The 20,345-nt window shown below is 57.2% G+C and overlaps 1 protein-coding gene across 1 annotated transcript in view; it reads left to right on the plus strand.

Moving 5' to 3' along the window:
- The first annotated feature begins 871 nt into the window (after positions 1-871).
- SEC14L1 (SEC14 like lipid binding 1) overlaps positions 872-20,345 on the plus strand; it is a 20,449-nt gene continuing 975 nt past the window's right edge. Inside the window, exons 1-14 of the mRNA XM_049777154.1 lie at positions 872-966; positions 3,032-3,124; positions 10,462-10,611; positions 10,719-10,850; positions 11,988-12,116; positions 13,693-13,927; positions 15,614-15,723; positions 16,055-16,244; positions 16,431-16,519; positions 17,759-17,829; positions 17,949-18,120; positions 18,207-18,341; positions 18,858-18,992; positions 19,098-19,349. Coding sequence (XP_049633111.1) covers positions 3,062-3,124; positions 10,462-10,611; positions 10,719-10,850; positions 11,988-12,116; positions 13,693-13,927; positions 15,614-15,723; positions 16,055-16,244; positions 16,431-16,519; positions 17,759-17,829; positions 17,949-18,120; positions 18,207-18,341; positions 18,858-18,992; positions 19,098-19,349 — 1,863 coding nt within the window. The 5' untranslated portion in view covers positions 872-966; positions 3,032-3,061. The remainder of the gene's footprint in view (positions 967-3,031; positions 3,125-10,461; positions 10,612-10,718; positions 10,851-11,987; positions 12,117-13,692; positions 13,928-15,613; positions 15,724-16,054; positions 16,245-16,430; positions 16,520-17,758; positions 17,830-17,948; positions 18,121-18,206; positions 18,342-18,857; positions 18,993-19,097; positions 19,350-20,345) is intronic.

Genomic DNA, 20,345 nt, shown 5'->3' on the forward strand with positions numbered 1-20,345 from the left:
ACACTGATGGGGAAATTGCATGTGGGTTCTAAAAGCAGCTTCGCCGTGTGGGTGGATGAGCGTGGCGACCGCCTAGAGATGTGCCCTGAAAGGTCTCAGGGGGTGGTGGGGTGGGTGCAGCGGGGAGCCCAAACTCATGCTTCTGAGCTGAAAAAGGGGGTCCAGCTGGGAGACCCCTCCTGGCCTGCAGGTGAACCCTGAGCTCCAGCCGGGCTTGCATGCAGCCCAGCCTCCAGAGCCAGGAAGGAAGCAGCCGGGTACCAAGTGCTAGGCCCAGCCAGGCCCTGCCAATTGCCTCATCAGCATTACTGGGAGGAGAATGCACACAGGGAGGGCACTGCTGGAGGAAGCTGCAGCTTCTGAGCAGTGGAGCAAAAATGAGGAAGCCCGAGGAGAGCCTCCTCCAGCTCTGGAGGCCGCTGCAACCGCTTTTTAAGTTCCCCTGGGGTCCAGCAGGCCTGAGCGCGGCCCTGCAGCCCAGCTCGCCCTCCCTTCTCCTTCTCCTTCTTCTCCTCCTCCAGACGTAGCCCCGCCCACCACATGGCGCAACCCCGGAGGGCGTGGCCCAGCGCCCGGAACGGACCAATCAGCGCGCTGCCGCTCGGAGCCCCGCCCACGTCTGAGCTTCAGCGCCTGCGCAGCACGGCCCCGCGGAGTCCCCCATTCAGACCGTTTCCCCCTCCACCGCTCCTTAGCAACCGTCGTCACGCCCGCCTCCGCCACTTCCGGGCCGTCGCGCATGCGCGCCAGGCCCGGCCCCGCCCCGTCGCCGTGGCAACCGCGGGCGCCCCGCCCCTCCGGCCCGCCCGCCCGCCCGCCCACTCCGGGAACCGGCGCGACCCGCGGCCGCGGCCACTGGACGGGACGGGACGGGTCGGGCCCCCGCGCCGCCGGCATGAGCGCCGCCGCCCATCGCCCCGCGCCCGCCGCCCCGGCCCGGGCCCGCTGCTGACTGGAGGGACCGAGGTGGGTGCGCGCGGCCTGGCCTGGGGGGAGGGAGGGAGGGAGGGGACCCCGATTGTCGTGCAATAGAGCGGCAGGCCCGGCCGGACTTGGGGCTCCCGGCGGAGGGGGCTGCAGGTCAGCGATCGGGACCCTCGGGGGGTCGTGGGGCAAGGGGTTGCGGTGGTGGGGTGGGGGACCCCCAGCGGTGAACCCCAATAAAGTCTTTTTTGCTTTTTTTAAAAAAAATTTAATTTAATTTCCCCTGCTGGTTCTGAGCTCATCTGCTCTTTGGGGGGGGCCCTCTTTTTGGGGTGTCGCCGGGGATCGAACCCGGGTCGGCCGCGCTCAAGGCAAACCCCCTCCTCCCAGCTGTGCTGTCATCGATCGCTTCGGCCTCCTTTTCTAATGCTTTTTTATTCAATTTTATCATATTATTATTATTTTTGTTTTGGGGTCACATCTGGCAGCGCTCAGGGGTTCCCTCCTGGCTCCACGCTCAGAAATCTCTCCTGGCAGGCTTGGGGGATCCTATGGGATGCCAGGATTCGAACCACCGACCTTCTGCATGCAAGCAAATGCCTTACTCCATGCCATCTCTCCAGTCTTTTTTTTTTTCTTTTTTTAATGTTTTTTAAAGCTGCTCTTTCCCCCCAAACACATACACACAGCTCACAGCCCAGTCATCTCCCCCTCCACTTCCCCCCCAAATCTGGACAGATGAATTTTCTTCCGCTTCCCTGGAAAGGAGGGTGACTGGATTCCAAACCACGAGCCAGCATTGTCAGAGCTGCAGAAAAAAAGCTCAATGAAACGTGGCCCCAGGGCGCCCCAGCACCCCGCAGCCAGGCAGCCTCCCTGACCCCGTGATTTCGCGATCAAGAAATATTTCTGGGTGATCTCACCCCACCAGCCTTACCTACCAGGCTACGGGGTGAAACCGAGGCCCAGGGGGAGAGGCCTTGGAACTTGCTGAGAAATACGGGGAGACCCTTGCAGACCTGCTAAGCCCTTCCCCATGGACAGACACTTCTGAAATGAAAAGGTTTTTTTCTTAATTTTTTATTTTTGCAGCCAGACTGGTTTCTTTGAGAATATTCCGTGTTCTGCTTCTCCATATCTCCGTCTTCATATTCAGCATACAATCACCTTCTTCAGGCTTATCCTGGGGTTTTTATTTTATTTTATTTTATTTTTATTTTTGATTTCTGAGATACACCTCGTGGTGCTCAGGGAATCATTCCTGGGGACCCTATGGGATGCCGGGGACCGAACCCGGGTCGGCTGTGTGCAAAGCAGTAAGTGCCTTACCCAGTGCACTATCACTCGGCTCCCCCCACCCCCTTTTTGGTAGGGAAGGTGAATCACACCCAGGACTTGGAGACTGAGTGTCCCCGGGTTCAGAGCCAGCACCTCTTGGCACTTGCAGAAATGTGGCTGAGCCCCAGGTTTCAGGGGGGTCCTGGACTCAGCCCCACAGCGCAAAGAGGGGGGAACACCTGGCTCTGGCTTAGTCGTGGACATTGGAGCCTTTCAGGGTGTGAGATAACCATTGTGCTGGGTTTTGTTTTGTTTTCCCCACTTTCATTTGTGTGTGTCCATCCAGCGACTTAATATCTTAAAGGGCCCCATCATTATTTGACTCGGATGGAAAGTTTGCAGAGGTGATTCAGGCTCCTTTGACTCATTCTAGCACTAATTTTCTGGCCCTTGCCCTCTCTGACTTAGCTGCAGCTGCTCTGGGGAAGGTCCCCGGGACCCCCTTCCCTCCTCCAAGCACTTTTCCTTATTTCTTTATTTTTGGCAGGGGTGCCCTGCACCCTTGGCACTCGTATTACTCCTGGCTCTGTGCACAGAAGTCGCTCCTGGCAGGCTCGGCCTGGGGGGATTCTGGGGATCGGAACTCAGGTCAGCTACGAGCAAGGCAAATGCCCTCTCCTTGTGCTATCAGTCTGTCCATCTTTCTTAGTGTCTTATAGCACCCCCCTCAGGGCATGGAAGAGTTGTCCTATGGAATCCACAAGCACATTTTGACACACACACACACCCCCAGGGCACTCATCGGGGTTTTGTGTTTTTGGTTTTGCAGGAGTGAGAGGTTTGCCGCCCTATCGCAATCATGGTGCAGAAATACCAGTCCCCGGTGCGGGTGTACAAGCACCCCTTCGAGCTAATTATGGCCGTAAGTACTTGACATTTCAAGGTCCCTCTGACATCCATCCGGTCAGGTTGTTTTAAGTATTTGACTGTGATTCTCCCGTCTGTCGCTTTGAGTGTCCTGTCCGGTTCCCTCCACTTTTCATTAGCATCCTCTGGATGCTAATGGCGCAGGTGGAGCCTGTTTGAAGTTATTTAATTATTTAAATCTTTCACTCTTTGCCTTTTGAAACTGGACCTCAAGGGCTTTAATTTGCAGCCTCCTGCTGGGAGCAAAAGCCAGGCAGGAGGGTTCTAACTGGGGAAAGAGTCTAACTCTGGAGCACTGTTGCAGTAGGAAAAGGATGTGCCACGCCACTTCCAGTGGGCTTAGCCCTCAGGCCCGCTTGCCTCTCCCCAAGGGCTCTGCTGGGCGGATTTCCCTCCAATGTCAAATTCCTTCCTTGTAGAATTAATTCCGTGACCTACTGGACAGGGAGTCCGAATCCTGCCTGGTATTTAGCCCTGGGGTTTGGCTCAGTTCTGCGTTTCTCCAAGTGCCAAACAAAACACACATTTCTCCTGCCTTTTCCGGGGACCCTGGGATCTCCCCCGTTCGGTACAATACTCAGTGGGGGGAAATGGTCAGGGACTGGACTATGGCTGCAGGGAAGAACCCCACCCCGACCCCGCCACCAGCCCTGCCCCCACCATGTCACCCCAGGATTGGTTCTTGGTTCTTGTTTCTGTCGGATTTGGAAACAGCCCTGTCAGCGCCTGTAGCCACTTCTGTTCCAGTCTGGCTAGAAGGTGCTCTAGACTTGCAAGTGGCATTTGGAGAAACACTTTCCAGCTCGAGCCCTTTCAAGGGAGTGCTTTAAATGGGGGGGGGGTGTCTTTCGTCTGTTTTGTTTTGGGGCCACACCCAGTGACGCTCAGGGGTTCCTCCTGTTTCTGGGCTCAGAAATCACTCCTGGCAGGCTCTGGGGAACCTATGGGATGCTGGGGATCAAACCCGCGTTGGCTGCTTGTGCCCTCCCTGCTGTGCTAGCTCTCTCCGCCCCGGGATTTCTTTTTTTCCTTTACCTTTTTCTTTTTTCACTTGAAGTAAATGTAGACAGAGAAATGAACACTTTGTCTGCAGTTTGGCCTGTTTTGACAAGTCTGACCCCCACCCCTCGCCCCTCCCTTTCCCTTCTCTCACCTTAGGAAAGTTCCCTTGGGCCCCTGTGTGAGATGTACCCATTTTGGGTTTTGTTTTCTTTTGTTTTGAGCCACACCTGGTGGTGCTCGGGGCTGACCCCTGGTCTGTGCTCAGAGATCACTCCTGGCCAAGCTCGGGGTGGGGTGGGGTGGGGTGGGGTGATCCTATGGGGTGCTGGAGAGAGAATCCGATTTGGCAGCGTGCAAGGCAAATGCCTTCCCCATGTGCTGTGCCATGGCTCCCTTGGGCCGCAGTAGCTGTCCTCAACGGCTCCTTTGCCACCGAGACGCTGGCGCTGCAGTTTGTGCTAATTAAACCGGCTCCAAGTGTGAGCCGTGGGCCCTTGTGTGCCAGCGTCTGTGGCTTAGACGCAAGCTCTGCCCAGAACCTGGTGTCCGGGCTTGTCCAGAAGCTGTGAGGCTTCCCCGCTGGCTCTGTCGGTCGGTCAGTGTGCCCGGAGCAGAGACCCACCCACTCAGGCCGAGGGTGTCCTTGGAGCAGGGTCCTGGCACGGCAGCCACATCCGGGAGTGGAGCTGGATGGACTGAGTGCCATGAGCTGACCTTAGCAGCTGTCTGCTCGCAGCTCAGGGCTGTCAGCCCATGTCTGTCCCGGCCCTTTCAGGCCCCCCCATCCCATCCCGGACTCTCCCCGAGCCCCCTTCTCCTCCCCCGGGTGTCAGCTCACGTGCTGCTCAGCTGCTGGGCCCTGCTGGCTGCAACTCAGCTGTCTCGATCTCCCGCTGCTGCCCTGCTTCCTGGTTCTGATTCTGGGCACACTGCCAGGCTGCTTCGGCCCTGCAGCCCCCTTTGCAAAAGCACTCTGAGACATACCCCCCAGAAAACTCCTTCTTGAGATGAACAGAGAAGCCTCCCCCCACTTGGTCTAGTGCCCTCATCTTCGCCCCCCAAAAAGTGAACGTGACTGTTGGGAATCGGGAGAAGTGGGACTCGGGTCGTGGTGGGGCTGGTACAAAACAGAACCCCTGAGGGCTGCAGTCTGGCTTTCCAAAGTGCCTGGGGTGGTTCCAGAAGCTGCACCAGGCCCGAATGGATCCTTTGAGACAAGAGTTGGTCTCTCTCCTGCCTTACTGACAACTAGGCCCATGATCACGGAGTAGAATTCAGCTTTTTCCTTTTCCTTACCAGTGTTTTGTTTTCTCTTTGTTTTTTGGGGGGCATACCTGGCAGTGCTCAAGGATCACTCTGATCGTGTGCGTACGTGCGTGTGTGTGTGTGTGTGTGTGTGTGTGTGTATGTATGTGTGTGTGTGTGCGCGCGCGCATGTGTGTGTGTGAGTGTGTGTATGTATGTGTGTGTGTGTGTGTGTGTGCGCGCGCGCGCACGTGTGCATGTGTCGGGGGAACGAACATTTGTAGTTCCGGGAATTGAACCTGTTCCTAGCAGCTGTTCTCGCCAGGCTAATTTTATACATGGCTTTATAGAAGAATTTGAAATTCAAACCTTGAGTCAGACTAGCTGGGCTGGTGTGGTTCCGGTGTGCGTTAGCACCGTGCTTTTCTGTGGACACACTTGGCAGTGAGCTGTGGTCACACTCAGCAGAAGGCTGTGATCACACTCAGTAGTGGGCTGTGATCTCTTGGCGGTGGGTCTCGATGACATACTGGGTGATCTGAATTCCTTTGTGCTGAGGCAGGACTTGGTTCTTTAGTGTCGTTAATGGTTGTAGGTTTTGGGTTGTGCTTTGTTGTCCTGTTCTTTTTGTTTGTTAGTTTTGTTTTTATTTGGGGGGGGGTCATACCCGGTGGTTCTCAGGGGTTACTCCTGGCTCTGCACTCAGATATTGCTCCTGACAGGCTCGGGGGACCATGTGGGATGCCAGGGATTGAACCTGGTCTGTGCCAAGTTGCTTGCGTGCAAGGCAAACACCCTTCCACTGTGCTATCGCTCTGGCCCTGTTGTCTGTCATGTTGTTATTGCTGGGCTTCTGGGCTATCTCCAGTGGCTTTAGGTTACTCCTGGTACTGTGCTCAGGGGTCATTCCTGGCAGGGTTCAGTTGACCCCGTGTGGTGCTGGGGCTTGCACTGCATACAGACGAACACTCTGCCGCTGTCCTGCATCTCAGGTGCTTGTGAAGTGACGCTGACCCCACCCCTGCTAGAGTGACCCTGGATGAGGGACGCGTGGTCCTGGAATATGGCGGATAGGGTGTGGTGGTTCCTGGCAGGTCTGAGGTTTGTCCATCCAGAAAGGGAAAGACACTGGCCCTCCCACACAGCACCAACCGGTGTGGGCCCCATAGAAGGGAAGGCATCTCTGGGGGGCCACATCCTGACAGTCTCAGACCCTTACTTCCTGAGGACCGCTGCTGGCAGGCACATGGGGGCACCCCTGCTTCCAGAACATTCCACAGGGTCTCCTCCTCCTGTTTCTCAGCTTGCTTCTCCAAGCTCTTTTCTCCCCTCAGCTTCTTCCTCTGGTCTGGGTCATTGGCCTGGTGCTAACCTTCACTGGCATCTGGCCAGTGTCTTGCAGCCTCAGTGGCTAGAGAGTTCATCTTCACAGGGGTTCATCAGCCTGTTTCTAGGGTGCTGCATTATGCACAGACTTACCTTTGATTTACGGGTCACAGCCCATAGTCCTCAGGGGCTGCTCCCTGTAGGGTGGCACCAGGCCTCCTGCACCCTAAGCCTGAGTACTACCCTCCCTAGCTGCTACCCCCCACCCTGGTTCCCCTTCCTCCGTCCCTGACCTGCCACTGTGAGCCCAGGGCCTGGCCTCATCACCCACCGGGCTCCGCTGTGGACCCTGTTCCCAGGCTGAATCAGATGGGCCCTGGAGGGGGTCATTGTCCCTTCACCCTGGCACTTCTCACAGTGCTCAGTCAGGTCGAGCTGCTTGCTGAGGAGGGCCAGGCCGCCCCTGGTTGGGCCGTCTTTGAAAATGGGCCATTTCAGTACCTTCGCCCCTAGCTGGACAGCTCACCCCCACCGCAGCACTGTCTCCATCAGGGCTTCCTTCCTCATCTGCTGGGGGTTGAAGCAGCTGGTCCCCAAGAAAATGCTTCAAGGACAGACGCAGCGTCAAATCTGGCCTTTGCCTCTTTCATTTCCTATTTGTGTGTTTCTGTGTCTGTATCTGAGTGTCTTCATGATTGTGCGTATATGTGTGTCCGTGTGTCTGCATGAGAGTGTGTGTGTCTGTGTGTGAGTTTGTGCCTGTCGGAGAGTTTGTGTGTCTCTGCCTGTGTGTGTATTTGAGTGTGTTTATCTGTGTGAGTCTGCAGGAGTTTGTCTGTATGCATGAATGAATGTGTATCTGCTGCCTCCTGGTGGTAGTGTCCCTGCTGGGCGGTCTCTGTGTCTTGGCTGCCTTGGCCCTTGGTGGGCTCAGCCCCTGCTATGAGGGGCGCTGCTATCCCCCACCCTGCTTTCTCTTCCCCTGTTTCTGTTTGTTTGTTTGTTTGTTTGTTTTTGGGCCACACCCGGCGGTGCTCAGGGGCTACTCCTGGCTGTCTGCTCAGAAATAGCTCCTGGCAGGCACGGGGACCATATGGGACACCAGGATTCGAACCAACCACCTTTGGTCCTGGATCGGCTGCTTGCAAGGCAAACGCCGCTGTGCTATCTCTCCGGGCCCCTTCCCCTGTTTCTGACCCGCTGCTGTGAGCCCAGGGCCTGGCGTCATCACCCACTGGACTCCGCTGACCCAACCCCCAGGAGGTGTCACTCTGGGGCCCCATTTCCTCTGAGTGCCCAGCGCAGACCCAGTTCCTCGCCCGCTGGGCCCCATTTTTCTCAGTGCTGCAGCCTCAGTCCCACTCCCTCCCCACCTGAGCCCACCTCACCTCAGCACTGTGCCCAGAACCCCCCTACCTTCTGCTCTCTGGCCGGATCCCACTGTACCCCTTTCCCCGCTCACTGGGCACCATTCCCTGCTGCTTTTCCGCAGGTGGCAGGGACACGCCCCCTTCCCTCCACCCAGCACGTCCTGGGTGCGGATGCCCAGCCATGCCCTGGTCTCAGGCCACCCCAGCCCCCCACTAGCTCTTGGAAGCCTGGGTGGACACTGGGCTCTTTCTGCGGGGCCAGCTCAGAGTCGGCACACACAGCCTGTCCTGGGAGGTCCCCAAGGCTCGGGTGCCGCTGCCGCTGCCGGCCATGCTGAGTGATTCCTCCTGCATGACTGGCACCACCTCGTGCCATCTTCCCCCAGCAATTCTTTTTTTTTTTTTGATTTTTGGGCCACACCCGGCGGTGCTCAGGGGTTACTCCTGACTGTCTGCTCAGAAATAGCTCCTGGCAGGCACGGGGGACCCTATGGGACACCGGGATTCGAACCAACCACCTTTGGTCCTGGATCAGCTGCTTGCAAGGCAAACGCCTCTGTGCTATCTCTCCGGGCCCTGCAATTCTTTTCACACACTCATATCCAGTCCTGGGGCTGACTACACCTGGCCATGATGAAGAGTCTTGTCAGGCAGGCTTGGGGAGAACTGGGGTGCCAGGGATCAAATCGGATTGGCCTGAGCCAATCACCCCACCTTGTTTGTTCTTTTTGTTTTGTCTTGTTTGTTTGGACACACCTGACAATGCTCAGGTTACTCTTGACTCTCTGCTCAGGGATCACTCCTGGTGTGCATGGGGACCGTCTGGGGGTAGGAGGCGGGACTCAGCCTGGCAGGTGGCCTCCCCACCATGCTGTGTCTCTCCAGCCGCCTCTGTGGATTCCTGACTGGTTAAGTTGCATCTGATTTTCCCTCTGAGATCTCCGAGTGTGAACCCATCGGTGGGGCTTCTGTCGTCAGCCACTCTCAGATTGGCTTTGACTGGCCAAGGCCACCAGGGCCAGGGCCAGTTCACCCTTGTCTGCCCAGGACAAGCTTGAGGCACAGTGGGGAGGGGAAGGGGATTCCTTCTTCTGTGCCCCTGTGGCAGGACCTGTGCTTAACGTGCTCACAGCTGCTCCAGCACTCTGTATGTATAACCATAGTACTGAGCCTCTGCCCATGGGTGTGTGCCTGCAGTCTGGGCTCACGTGCCTCCCTCCCCTTCCCACTCCCCTCCCCTCTTATCCCTCTCCCTTCCCCTCCTTTCCCCTCCCACCTCTGTTCCCTCCCTTCCCTCCCCAGCTCACTGCTGCTTGGTTTGGGGACCCCTGGGGAAAAACTCCCTGATTTCAATTCGAGCCAGTGGAACAGAACAGAAGAACGCTGGTGTCTGGGCCAGAAAAATGCCACAGAGGTTATTTAAGGTGCCTGCTCACTCCAGCTCCACCCCCCAGCACAGCTGTGAGTGACCCTTGACACAGAGCTAGGAATAGTCCCAGGGGAATGCTGGATGTAGCCCAGGGAGTCCTTCATTTTTCAGGAGACAAGGCAGAAGCGTTTGTTCATTCATTCATCCATTCATTCATCTATTAATTTATTTAGTCCTCATTGGTGGTGCTCAGGACTTACTCCCGACTCTGCTTGGGAGTGACCTTGCAGAGATCCGGAGAGATGGTGCCTTGGGGCAGCCCTGACCTTACACACACACACACACACACACACACACACACACACACACACACACTCCAGCCCTGACACACACACACACACACACACACACACCAATCATACAGACCAATCACAAACACATCACACACATCACACACACACACACACACACACACACACACACACACACACACACACACATATTCATCAATCCCTGAACACAGAACCCAGAGTGAGCCCTGAGTAATGCCAGAAGGGCCCTTCCCTTCTCTTTGAAGCTGTGACATCAGGGCCTCAAAGAGCTCGGGCTCATCCTTGGGCCTCAGCTTGGTGCTGATAGGGGCCTAGTTCTGGTGTTTAACATGTTCTGGCCACTGTGAGGCCAAGCCCGCAACCTGTGGTTGGCTGCACACGGCCACTCAGTGCCGCTGTTGGCAAAGCCTCAGAGCAAGGCTGCTCCTTGACTCGCCATCTGCTGCGCGGGTCCACGTGCGGTCTTGGATTCGATCTGTCTGTCTGTTTGTCTGTCTCCCAGCCTGCACAGCACTGCCCTCAGAGGCCGTCCTGTTCTGGAAACTTCCTCCCCTTTTCCAGGCTCTGCCCAAGGGGCTGCCCTTCTTGCACCCCTGGGACTTCTGCATGAGGCTCAGGTGTGGGGGGGGGTCAGTGGGCTCCAGGGCCTGCCCCGCTCAGCACTCCCCTCCTCTCCTCTCCCCCGCAGGCCTACGAGCGGAGATTCCCCACCTGCCCTCTGATCCCCATGTTCGTGGACAGCGACACTGTGAGCGAGTTCAAGAGCGATGATGGGGCTGTGCATGTGATTGAGAGGCGCTGCAAGCTGGACGTGGACGCTCCACGGCTGCTTAAGAAGGTGGGGTGTCAGGGAAGTTGGGGGGCACTCCAGCCGCCCTGGGGGTGTGGGCTCTGCTCTGCTGCCCTGGGGTCATACTCAGCCTGGATCCCCCTCTCTCTGTCCAGATCGCCGGTGTGGATTATGTCTACTTCGTCCAGAAGAACTCCCTCAATGCGCGAGAGCGGACCCTGCACATTGAGGCCCACAACGAGACCTTCTCCAACCGCGTCATCATCCACGAGCACTGCTGCTACACGGTGAGGGCGGTGGGCACAGAGACTGAGGGATGCCGAGAGGCAGAACATGGGTGATGCCGCCTGGCTCAAGGCCTTCTTCCTTTTGTTCTGGGTGTAACTGGAGAGTCGCCCCTATTGGCCTTCAGGTCACGGCTGCCCCTGTGGGTGCCAGCAGGGCCTGGTCCCAAGGGGGGTCAGTTCTCTCTATTCACTGGCAAGTGGGTGGGAGGCCAGGGTGGTACTCGAGGGCATGGCTGTGCTGTGCCCACAGGATCTCAGTGTTGCTTCTACACACACAAACACACCACTGGGTTCCCAAGCACTGCCGGACTATCCCTGAGCCTCCAGCTGGAAATAGCCCCGGGGAGAGGGGACAGAGTGATAGCACAGTGGTAGGGCCTTTTGTTTGCCTTGCACACAGCCCACCTGGCACCCACCTGAGTTTGATTCCTGGCACCCCAGGTGGTCCCCCAAGCCTGCCAAGAGCAATTTCTGAGCACAGAACCAGTAGTAACCCCAGAGCGCGCCACCAGGGGTGGCCCATAATACCTACCCCCCGAAAAAGAAAAAAGAAATAGCCCCATGGCACTGCCAGGTATGGCCCCATACCTGGAGAGTATGAGGAGAGGAACCAAAACCCAAGCGAAAAAGAACCTTCAGGATTCACTTGAGGGGGCCATTGGCCATTGCAGTTTGCGGCCCTATTGGAGAGGCGGGTGTGGTGAGATGGGGCGCTTTATGTGCTCCGGTACCCTGAGCGTGCGTGGCCTGTGTCTCGGATTGTTCTGGAACACACTGCAGATGCTATGTTCCTGCCCCAGCCCATCATGGAGCCTGGAGCATCCTGTCGGACCCTCTGTGTCCTCTGGACTGTGGGTCACCATCTGCACCTCCTAAGGACCCACCCACAGTGGACCCAGCCCATCTTCCTCCACTGCATTTGCCAGCCAAGGGGCAGCCAACGCTTCTGTCCATCTCTGGTGCTCCTTTGGCTGTTGATATCTGTGGGACATTCTTCGATTTCCAGCCTTCCGCCCCTGACTTCATGGTCTCTGTATAGGGAACTGGACGTTTGCTAAGATGGTGGCAGCAGCCTTGGGCGCCGGCAGGTGCTGCCCTGGATGCTGTGCATTCTGGAACATGCTTTTCCATTGGCAGGTGCATCCTGAGAACGAAGATTGGACCTGCTTCGAACAGTCTGCGAGCTTAGATATTAAATCTTTCTTTGGCTTCGAGAGCACGGTGGAAAAGATCGCCATGAAGCAATATACCAGCAACATCAAAAAGGCAAGTGTCTTCGAGCAGGGCTGGGGCCTGCTTCCCCACAGATGGGCCTGTCCAAACCTCGCTGTTGCTGGGTGAGCTCAGACTCCAACCCCAGATTTAGCTCTAGGGAGGGGACGGGACAATGATGCCCAGATGATGAGAGTTGCTCAGGACCACCAAACTGGCATTCTCAGTGCTGGTGGCTGCTGACTCTGGGTCTCCCTATATCATGCTGGGGTAACTGTTGGGTCCCAGGCGACTGAATCCTATTTGAGCCAGTGGGCGCCTCTCAGGAGGGGGCAATTTCTTCTCAGAGACCTGCTCTGCTTTCAGTCTTAGAAAGGATTTACTTGGGGGAGGCCAAACAATAGCACAGCAGGGAGGGCAACCCCGACTTCTTGTGGTCCTTGAACACTGAGCAAGGAGAAGTCCCTGAGTCTCTCCCCCCAAAAAACAATGGAAATCAGTTTAGTAAATACCGCTCAGCTCAGACCCCACAGCAGCTCCGCACTCTGGATTCATGCAGAAAAAAGGTAAAACCAAGGCATTTACCTTTACATACGGCTGACCTGGGTTCGATACCCAGCATCCACAGGGTCCCTGAAATCTCTCAGGAGTAATTTTTTTTGGGGGGAGGGTTTGGGTCACACCCAGCAGCGCTCAGGGGTTCCTCCTGGCTCTACCCTCAGAAATCGCTCCTGGCAGGCTCAGGAGACAATATGGGATGCTGGGATCTGAACCTCTGTCCTTCTGTCTGCAAGGCAAATGCCTTACCTCCATGTTATCTCTCCGCTCCCAGGAGTAATTTTCTTTTCTTTTTCCTTTTTTTTCCCCCAGGAGTAATTTTTTTTTTTTTTTTTTTTGTGGTTTTTGGGTCACTCCCGGCAGTGCTCAGGGGTTACTCCTGGCTCCATGCTCAGAAATTGCTCCTGGCAGGCACGGGGGACCATATGGGACGCTGGGATTCGAACCGATGACCTCTTGCATGAAAGGCAAACGCCTTACCTCCATGCTATCTCTCCAGCCCCAGGAGTAATTTTTTAATATAAATATAAACCTTTTTATTTTAGCAGTTTATTTATTTATTGATTGATTGATTGATTTGTTTTTGGGCCACACCCAGAGATGCTTAGGAGTTACTCCTGGCTCTGTGCTCAGAAATCACTCCTGGCAAGCTCGGGGGACCATATGGGATGCCAGGAATCAAATCAGGTCTGTCCCAGGTCGGCTGCATGCAAGGCAAATGCCTTATCGCTGTGCTATTTCTCCGGCCCCATGCCAGGAGTAATTTCTGAATACAAAGCCAGGAGTAAGCCCTGAGTACCACCAAGTGTGGCCCAAAAGCAAATATATATATATATATATATATATATATTTGGACCATCTCAGAGCAAGGGAGCTAAATCCGGGTTCTCACTGGTTCTGGGCACAGTTGCATCTCTGCGACACTGTTCATGGGGCCTTTAGGAGAAAGAAAGGGACTGAAAAAGTTCTGAAACAGGCAGAGCCCAGGTCCCCCCTAGGACCTCCTGGATCCCAACCAGGAAGGCCAACCTTGGCCACTGGTGGGACTCACCCTGGCCGGTCTTGCTCGCAGGGCAAAGAGATCATCGAGTACTACCTGCACCAGCTGGAAGAGGAGGGCATCACCTTTGTACCCCGCTGGACACCACCCCCCACAGCGCCTGTCTCCGAGCTGCCCCCGCCGTGCAAACAGCAGCCTGCAGTGGCCACCGTGGCCCCCGTTGAAACGGGCCAGAAAGAGGGGCCTATCTCCGAGGCCGTCAGCAACCCCAGTGGGGCGCCAGAGCCTCTGGGGGGCACCCCTGACGGTGGGTCCCGTGCGCTCATCTCGGCCTGGCTCACCCACGTCCTGCTGCTGCCCTGAGCCTTGGCCCAGAGGGGTGGTCTCAGCATTTTAGTGGGAACTCCCAGGGTGTGGTTTTAGATGTAAGGAGGGAGGGAACCAGTGATTCTCCTGGGGCCCAGGGATTGGTACTCACTGAGTGGAAAGTGCCCGCAGTGATGTGGACGTGCGTGGGGCAGGAACCTGAGGAGAGCTACCCCTCTCTTTTGTGCCCAAGGTTGCTGTGGCTCAGAGACTTTGCTGGCTTGCTTAGAGGCGCAGAGCGAGAATGGGGGTGGGGGTGGGAATAGGCCTTCGGGACAGGAGCTGTGCAGCTGGTGATGCCTGTGCAAGGGTGTATGTCTATTCCCCCCCCACATGCATGCACACGCACGCACACGCCAGCACGCAACATGGAGAATCATGTCCGGGAGACATGTTTTGCTGTGGGAGGGTGGGAGAGACTATACGTATGTCTGCACCAGAAATATTAGCATAATTGTGATCCTGTGACCTAAGCTATAATAAAGTTAAACTTTAAGAATACATTTTCAGAATGTTTTTAAGTTCAGAAACCAGAAAGGGAAGGGAAAGACGGACAGGCTGCCTCTCCCGAATGGCCCCTGGTTGGAGGACATTTCTTGCCCATTTTTGTTGTTGTTGTTATTGGGTTTTTGTTCTTGTTTTGGATTTTGGGCCACATCTGGAGGTACTCAGGGGTTATTTCTGGTTCCACACTCAGTGATCTCTCCTGGTAGGGTGGGGGCCCATGTGGGTACCAGGGACCAAACATGGGTTAGCTACATGCAAGGCAAGAATCCTCTTTGCTGGGCCCGGAGAGATAGCACAGCGGCGTTTGTCTTGCAAGCAGCCGATCCAGGACCAAAGGTGGTTGGTTCGAAGCCCGGTGTCCCATAGGGTCCCCCGTGCCTGCCAGGAGCTATTTCTGAGCAGACAGCCAGGAGGAACCCCTGAGCACCACCAGTGTGGCCCAAAAACAAAAACAAGAATCCTCTTTGCTGTACTGTCGTGGGCCCCAGTTCATCATCATCATGGAGAGGGGAAAGAGCTAGTTTGAGGCCACCATTGGCAATTGCTTCCTCAATGTAGTGATGGAAGAAGCAAAAGAGTCCTGTCTGTTACTAGAAGCAGCAGCATGTTGACCTGTGCTTGGGGCCCTCTGAGGGGTGGTTAGGGGGCCTTGGGGACCAGTTGGCCAGTGGCTCCATGCAAGGGCCCCTGGTTACCACTCTGGGCTCTCTAGGAAGAGGATGGATGGGCAGTGCCAGAAATGACTCTCCTGGGGCCGGGCGGTGGCGCTGGAGGTAAGGTGCCTGCCTTGCCTGCGCTAGCCTAGGACGGACCGCGGTTCGATCCCCCGGCGTCCCATATGGTCCCCCAAGAAGCCAGGAGCAACTTCTGAGCGCATAGCCAGGAGTAACCCCTGAGCGTCACAGGTGTGGCCCAAAAACCAAAAAAAAAAAAAAAAAAAAAAAAAAAAAAAAAAAAAAAAAAAAAAAAAAGAAATGACTCTCCCATCCCCTGGCTCCCCACCCCGCTGTCCTGGTGGGGAAGTCAAGGCAGTGGTGTGTGGGGAAGGGCCTGCGCAGGACAGGAGGGCCCGGAGTAGGCAGTCCGGGACTCTGAGAAACATGTGCCCTGTAACTTGCAGACAAGCTAGACGCCGACTACATCAAGCGGTACTTGGGGGACCTGACCCCGCTGCAGGAGAGCTGCCTCATCCGGCTGCGCCAGTGGCTGCAGGAGACACACAAGGGCAAAGTGAGGAGGGGCCGGGCAGTGGCGGGGCCAGGGTGGGGGGAAACGCTGCATGGCTGGGGGAGGCCCGGGGAGTTTCTGAGCCTGAGCCATCTCAGAGACGCTCAAAGAAATTGTGTGGTGCCAGGGGCATCCAATTGGGGTGCAGGGCCAGGCACTGAGCCCGTTTGCTCTTTTTTTCCCTTCTTGCCACATTCAGCCATGCTTGGGTTCCTCCTAGCTCTGCACTCAGGAATCATTCCTAGCAGACTGAGGGGACCCTATGGGATGCTAGGGATCGAACCTGGGTTGGCCGCGTGCAAGGTCCGTGCTCTGAACACTCTTGTTTGCTCAGACCCCGAAAGACGAGCACATCTTGCGGTTCCTGCGCGCCCGGGACTTCCACATGGACAAGGCACGTGAGATCCTGTGCCAGTCCCTGACATGGAGGAAGCAGCATCAGGTGGACTATATCCTGGACACCTGGGGCCCCCCGCAGGTCCTGCAAGACTACTACGCAGGTGGCTGGCACCACCACGACAGAGGTAAGCAGGGGATGGTCCACCTCCCCTGACCCTAGGCCATGGCCACTGGGTTCCCGTTGGCTTGGGGGGGGTGTCTGGAGCCTGGCCTTCACCCGTCACCCCTGAGAACCCCTTCCCACTCCATGCTCACCCCATGTCCAGCCCCTTCTTCCCTATGTTTACACTTCCCTCCCCTAAACCCTGCAGAAGGGCGGCCACTGTATGTGCTCAGGCTGGGCCAGATGGACACCAAGGGGCTGGTGCGTGCCCTGGGAGAGGAGGCGCTGCTGAGATACGTGAGTCACCCCACTACCTCCCCCTACTTCCCCCTACTTTAATCTACCTCCTTCTACCTCCCCCTACCGCAGTCTCCTGCACAGCTGGGCACCTTGGGGCCAGCTAGGAAGCTGAATAGCATTGGCTACAGGTTCTCTAGAGGAAAGTGCTCGAAGAGCAGGTTCCAGGGACTGTCTCCAGAATTGCCTGCTGGGGTTCCCCCCTCACGCGGCACAGCAGTACTCCTACATCTCTGCATTCTTGGACTCCTCTGTTCTGCCTCTAATGTTAGGCTGGCAGCCAGAACCCCAAAGAATCCTTCAATATGAAATAGTTAAATGTTCTTCTTTTTTGGGGGAGCCACACCCGGCCATGCTCAGGGGTTCCTCCTGGCTCTGTGCTGAGTAATCACTCCTGGCAGGCTCAGAGGACCCTTTGGGGTGCCAGGGATTGGATCATAGCTCTGTGCAAGGCCAACGCCCTGCCCACTGTACTATCTCTCTAGCCCTTCTTTCTTTTCTTTTTTTTTTTTTGGTTTTTGGGCCACACCCGTTTGACGCTCAGGGGTTACTCCTGGCCATGTGCTCAGAAATCGCCCCTGGCTTGGGGGGACCATATGGGACGCCGGGGGATCGAACCGCGGTCCTTCCTTGGCTAGCGCTTGCAAGGCAGACACCTTACCTCCAGCGCCACCTACCCGGCCCCTAGCCCTTCTTTCTTTTGGTTTCGGACCACTCCCGATGATGCCCACAGCTCATTTGTTGCTCTGTGCTCAGGGATCACTCTTGGCGGTGCTCCGGGGGCCAGAATAGGGGGTACCGGGGCTGGAACAGGTTGGCAGCATGTGAGGGCAAGTGCTCTCTGCTGCCATATGACTCTGGCCCTGAAACGGCCAGTGTTTCTGTAAGGCGGAGCTGGCTGGAGCTTACCATGTGCTTACAGATATATAAACCTAGATAGGCACCAATGCCTGCTTACACACACATAAACGTGTACACACACACACACACACACACACACACACACACACACACACGGCATGAGTCCACACTGGCATGTTCCCTGGAATCAACCCTTCCCCTGTCTACATGGACCATCCTAGTGCCCCCCACTTTTGGTTCCAGCCAGGACACCCCCCCTACCTCCCACTGCTCATGTCGTTGCTGCCCATGGGTGGGGTCCCCTCTCCTGGTGCCCTGGTTTCTTGAGGTTCCTGCTGGACATGGTGTCCTAGCCCTGCCCCTCGGGCCCCTCTCCAGGTTCTCTCCATCAACGAGGAGGGCCTGAGACGCTGCCAGGAGAACACAAAGGTCTTCGGCCGCCCCATCAGGTAACGTTGCACCCGCCCAGCCAGGGCCCTGCAAGGCCCAGGTCTGGGGCCCCCTGAGACAGAGCCGGCGTGCTGGTTTCTGCTGGCCCCCAAGCCCTGACATCGGTCACGCCCCACAGCTCGTGGACGTGCCTGGTGGACCTGGAGGGGCTCAACATGCGGCACCTGTGGCGGCCGGGCGTGAAGGCGCTGCTGCGGATCATCGAGGTGGTGGCTGCCAACTACCCCGAGACACTCGGCCGCCTCCTTATTCTGCGTGCACCCCGCATCTTCCCAGTGCTCTGGACGCTGGTGAGTACCACAGGCCGCTCGGGGCTTGGGGGCTGGTGGGGTACCTGGGGACTGAGTCTCCGCTGATCCCCCCACCCTGTCTCTAGGTGAGCCCATTCATTGATGACAACACCCGCAAGAAGTTCCTCGTCTACGCGGGCAATGACTACCAGGGCCCCGGTGGGCTGCTGGACTACATCGACCGGGAGATCATCCCAGACTTCCTGAGCGGGGAATGCCTGGTGAGGGCGCGGGGACGGGCTGTGGAACCATCCGGGTCATGCCTGTAGAGACCATCAGGGACCCACATCAAGCCATGGGGATGCCCTGAGCTCACCTTTGTCCCCCTCACCCCAAGATGGGGCTGCAGGGGGGAGGGATTTGAGGTTCCCTGGGTCCTCGTCCATTGTGCTGGCGGCCTTGGGCCTGAGGGGTCCCTGTGAGGTCAGGGCCAGCCCGACCCTGTCCAGCTCTTCATTCTCACCTGCTGGTTTGCTTGGGCCAGACTGGGGCTGCCTGCAGCAGAAATAGCAGGGTGCCCTGACCGTGGCACCTTCCACCTGCCCTGTCCCTTCCACGTGCCATTGGCCCCACACACTTGTGCTAGTAGATTCTGGGGGTGGCTCAGCCACAGCAGGTACTGGTTGGCTCCAAAGAGGCACAGATTTGGGGAGGCTGACTAGGTCTCTGCGGGGTGTCCAGAATGTCCTACACCCCCCTTGGGCTCCACAGACCTCTCACCGCCTCTCCCCTTCCAGTGCGACGTGCCAGAGGGCGGGCTGGTCCCCAAGTCCCTGTACAGGACAGCGGAGGAGCTGGAGAGCGAGGACCTGAAGCTGTGGATGGAGACCATCTACCAGTCGGCCAGTGTGTTCAAGGGTGCACCCCACGAGGTACACAGTGCCCTGATTCTGGGCGGGGAGCCCCTAAGCATGCAGGCCGGCCCCTGCACCCCCCTACCTGGCCCCAGCCCCGTGGTGAGCCGGCTTCGTCCGCAGATCCTCGTGGAGATCGTGGAGGCCGCCTCCGTCATCACCTGGGACTTCGATGTGTGCAAAGGGGATGTGGTATTCAATATCTTCCACTCCAAGCGCGCCCCGCAACTGCCCAAGAAGGACTCCCTGGGCGCGCATGGCCTCAGCTCCCCCGGCGGCAACAACGCGCAGCTCATCGACCGCGCCTGGCAGCTGGGCCGCGACTACAGCATGGTGGAGGCGCCGCTCACCTGCCGTGAGGGCGAGAGCGTCCAGGTGAGGGCGAGGGGAAGGCAAGGGCGCCCAGGGAGTTCACGGGTGTGCCGGGGTGGAGGGTATAGGCATGCAGGGGTCACCCCGGGAAATGACCTGAGGGGCCACTGCCCCACACAGCCTTTATCCTCTCAGGCTGCCCTGAGCTCCCAGAATCCCTCGCTGCAGTCACTGCAGTCATCTACAGTGTTGCTGCAGGTTATTGCAATAGGCGGCAAGGCCACTTGCTGCCCAACGGCTACTTAGCTCCAAGCTCCCAGGACTGCCAGCGGCAAGGGTCCAAAGCTGCCAGGTCCTGGTGCTGCAAGGCTGGCAGGGACCCGTGGGACCTGGCTGTCCGATGGGACCAAGAGCCCATCCAGGAAACTCCAGCTTGTAGCATCTGCCCAACTGGGACAGTGAGCAGGGGAGAGGGAAGGGAGAAGGAGAGGAGGAGAGACACCAAGTATCCCTTTTTATCTCTGGAGTCTGAGGCCTGCCTCCACTGTACCGGAAGTTTCAGAGAGAGAAATTTGCTAGTCAGAGGTGGGGGGAGGCCCGGGTTCAGGAGAGAGAGAGAGAGGAAAATATACAAAACAGACAGCATTATCTCCAGCCCCCTGCAGACCAGCAGACACTGCTCTGGACTATCCTGGCCCCCAGCAAGGGTCCAAATCTTTCCTTTTATACTGTATGACAAGGGGGCGTGTGCAGGTTCAGTTGTCTTTACAGTGGGGATATCCAAGATGCATATCCAAGTCCAACTGCCATGATACCAACATCCAGTACTCCTGGGACACCCCCCCACCAACTCTGGGAGACATGCCCTTCTTAAAAAAGCCCCAGGCCTGCACATGGGGCCCTGGCCTGTGACCCTAGTGCTTTCCTGGATGGGACTTGTACGTGTTGGGGGCTTGACCCGCCTCTGACTGTGGCCTCGGGTGGGGGCCCTGCCCGTTCTCTGGCACCAGAGGAGAGCATCGTGTCATATGGAGACATGCCCAGCCGTGCCCTGCCGCC

The sequence above is a fragment of the Suncus etruscus genome, chromosome 1, assembly GCF_024139225.1.
Source record: "Suncus etruscus isolate mSunEtr1 chromosome 1, mSunEtr1.pri.cur, whole genome shotgun sequence".
Lineage (NCBI taxonomy): Eukaryota > Metazoa > Chordata > Mammalia > Eulipotyphla > Soricidae > Suncus > Suncus etruscus.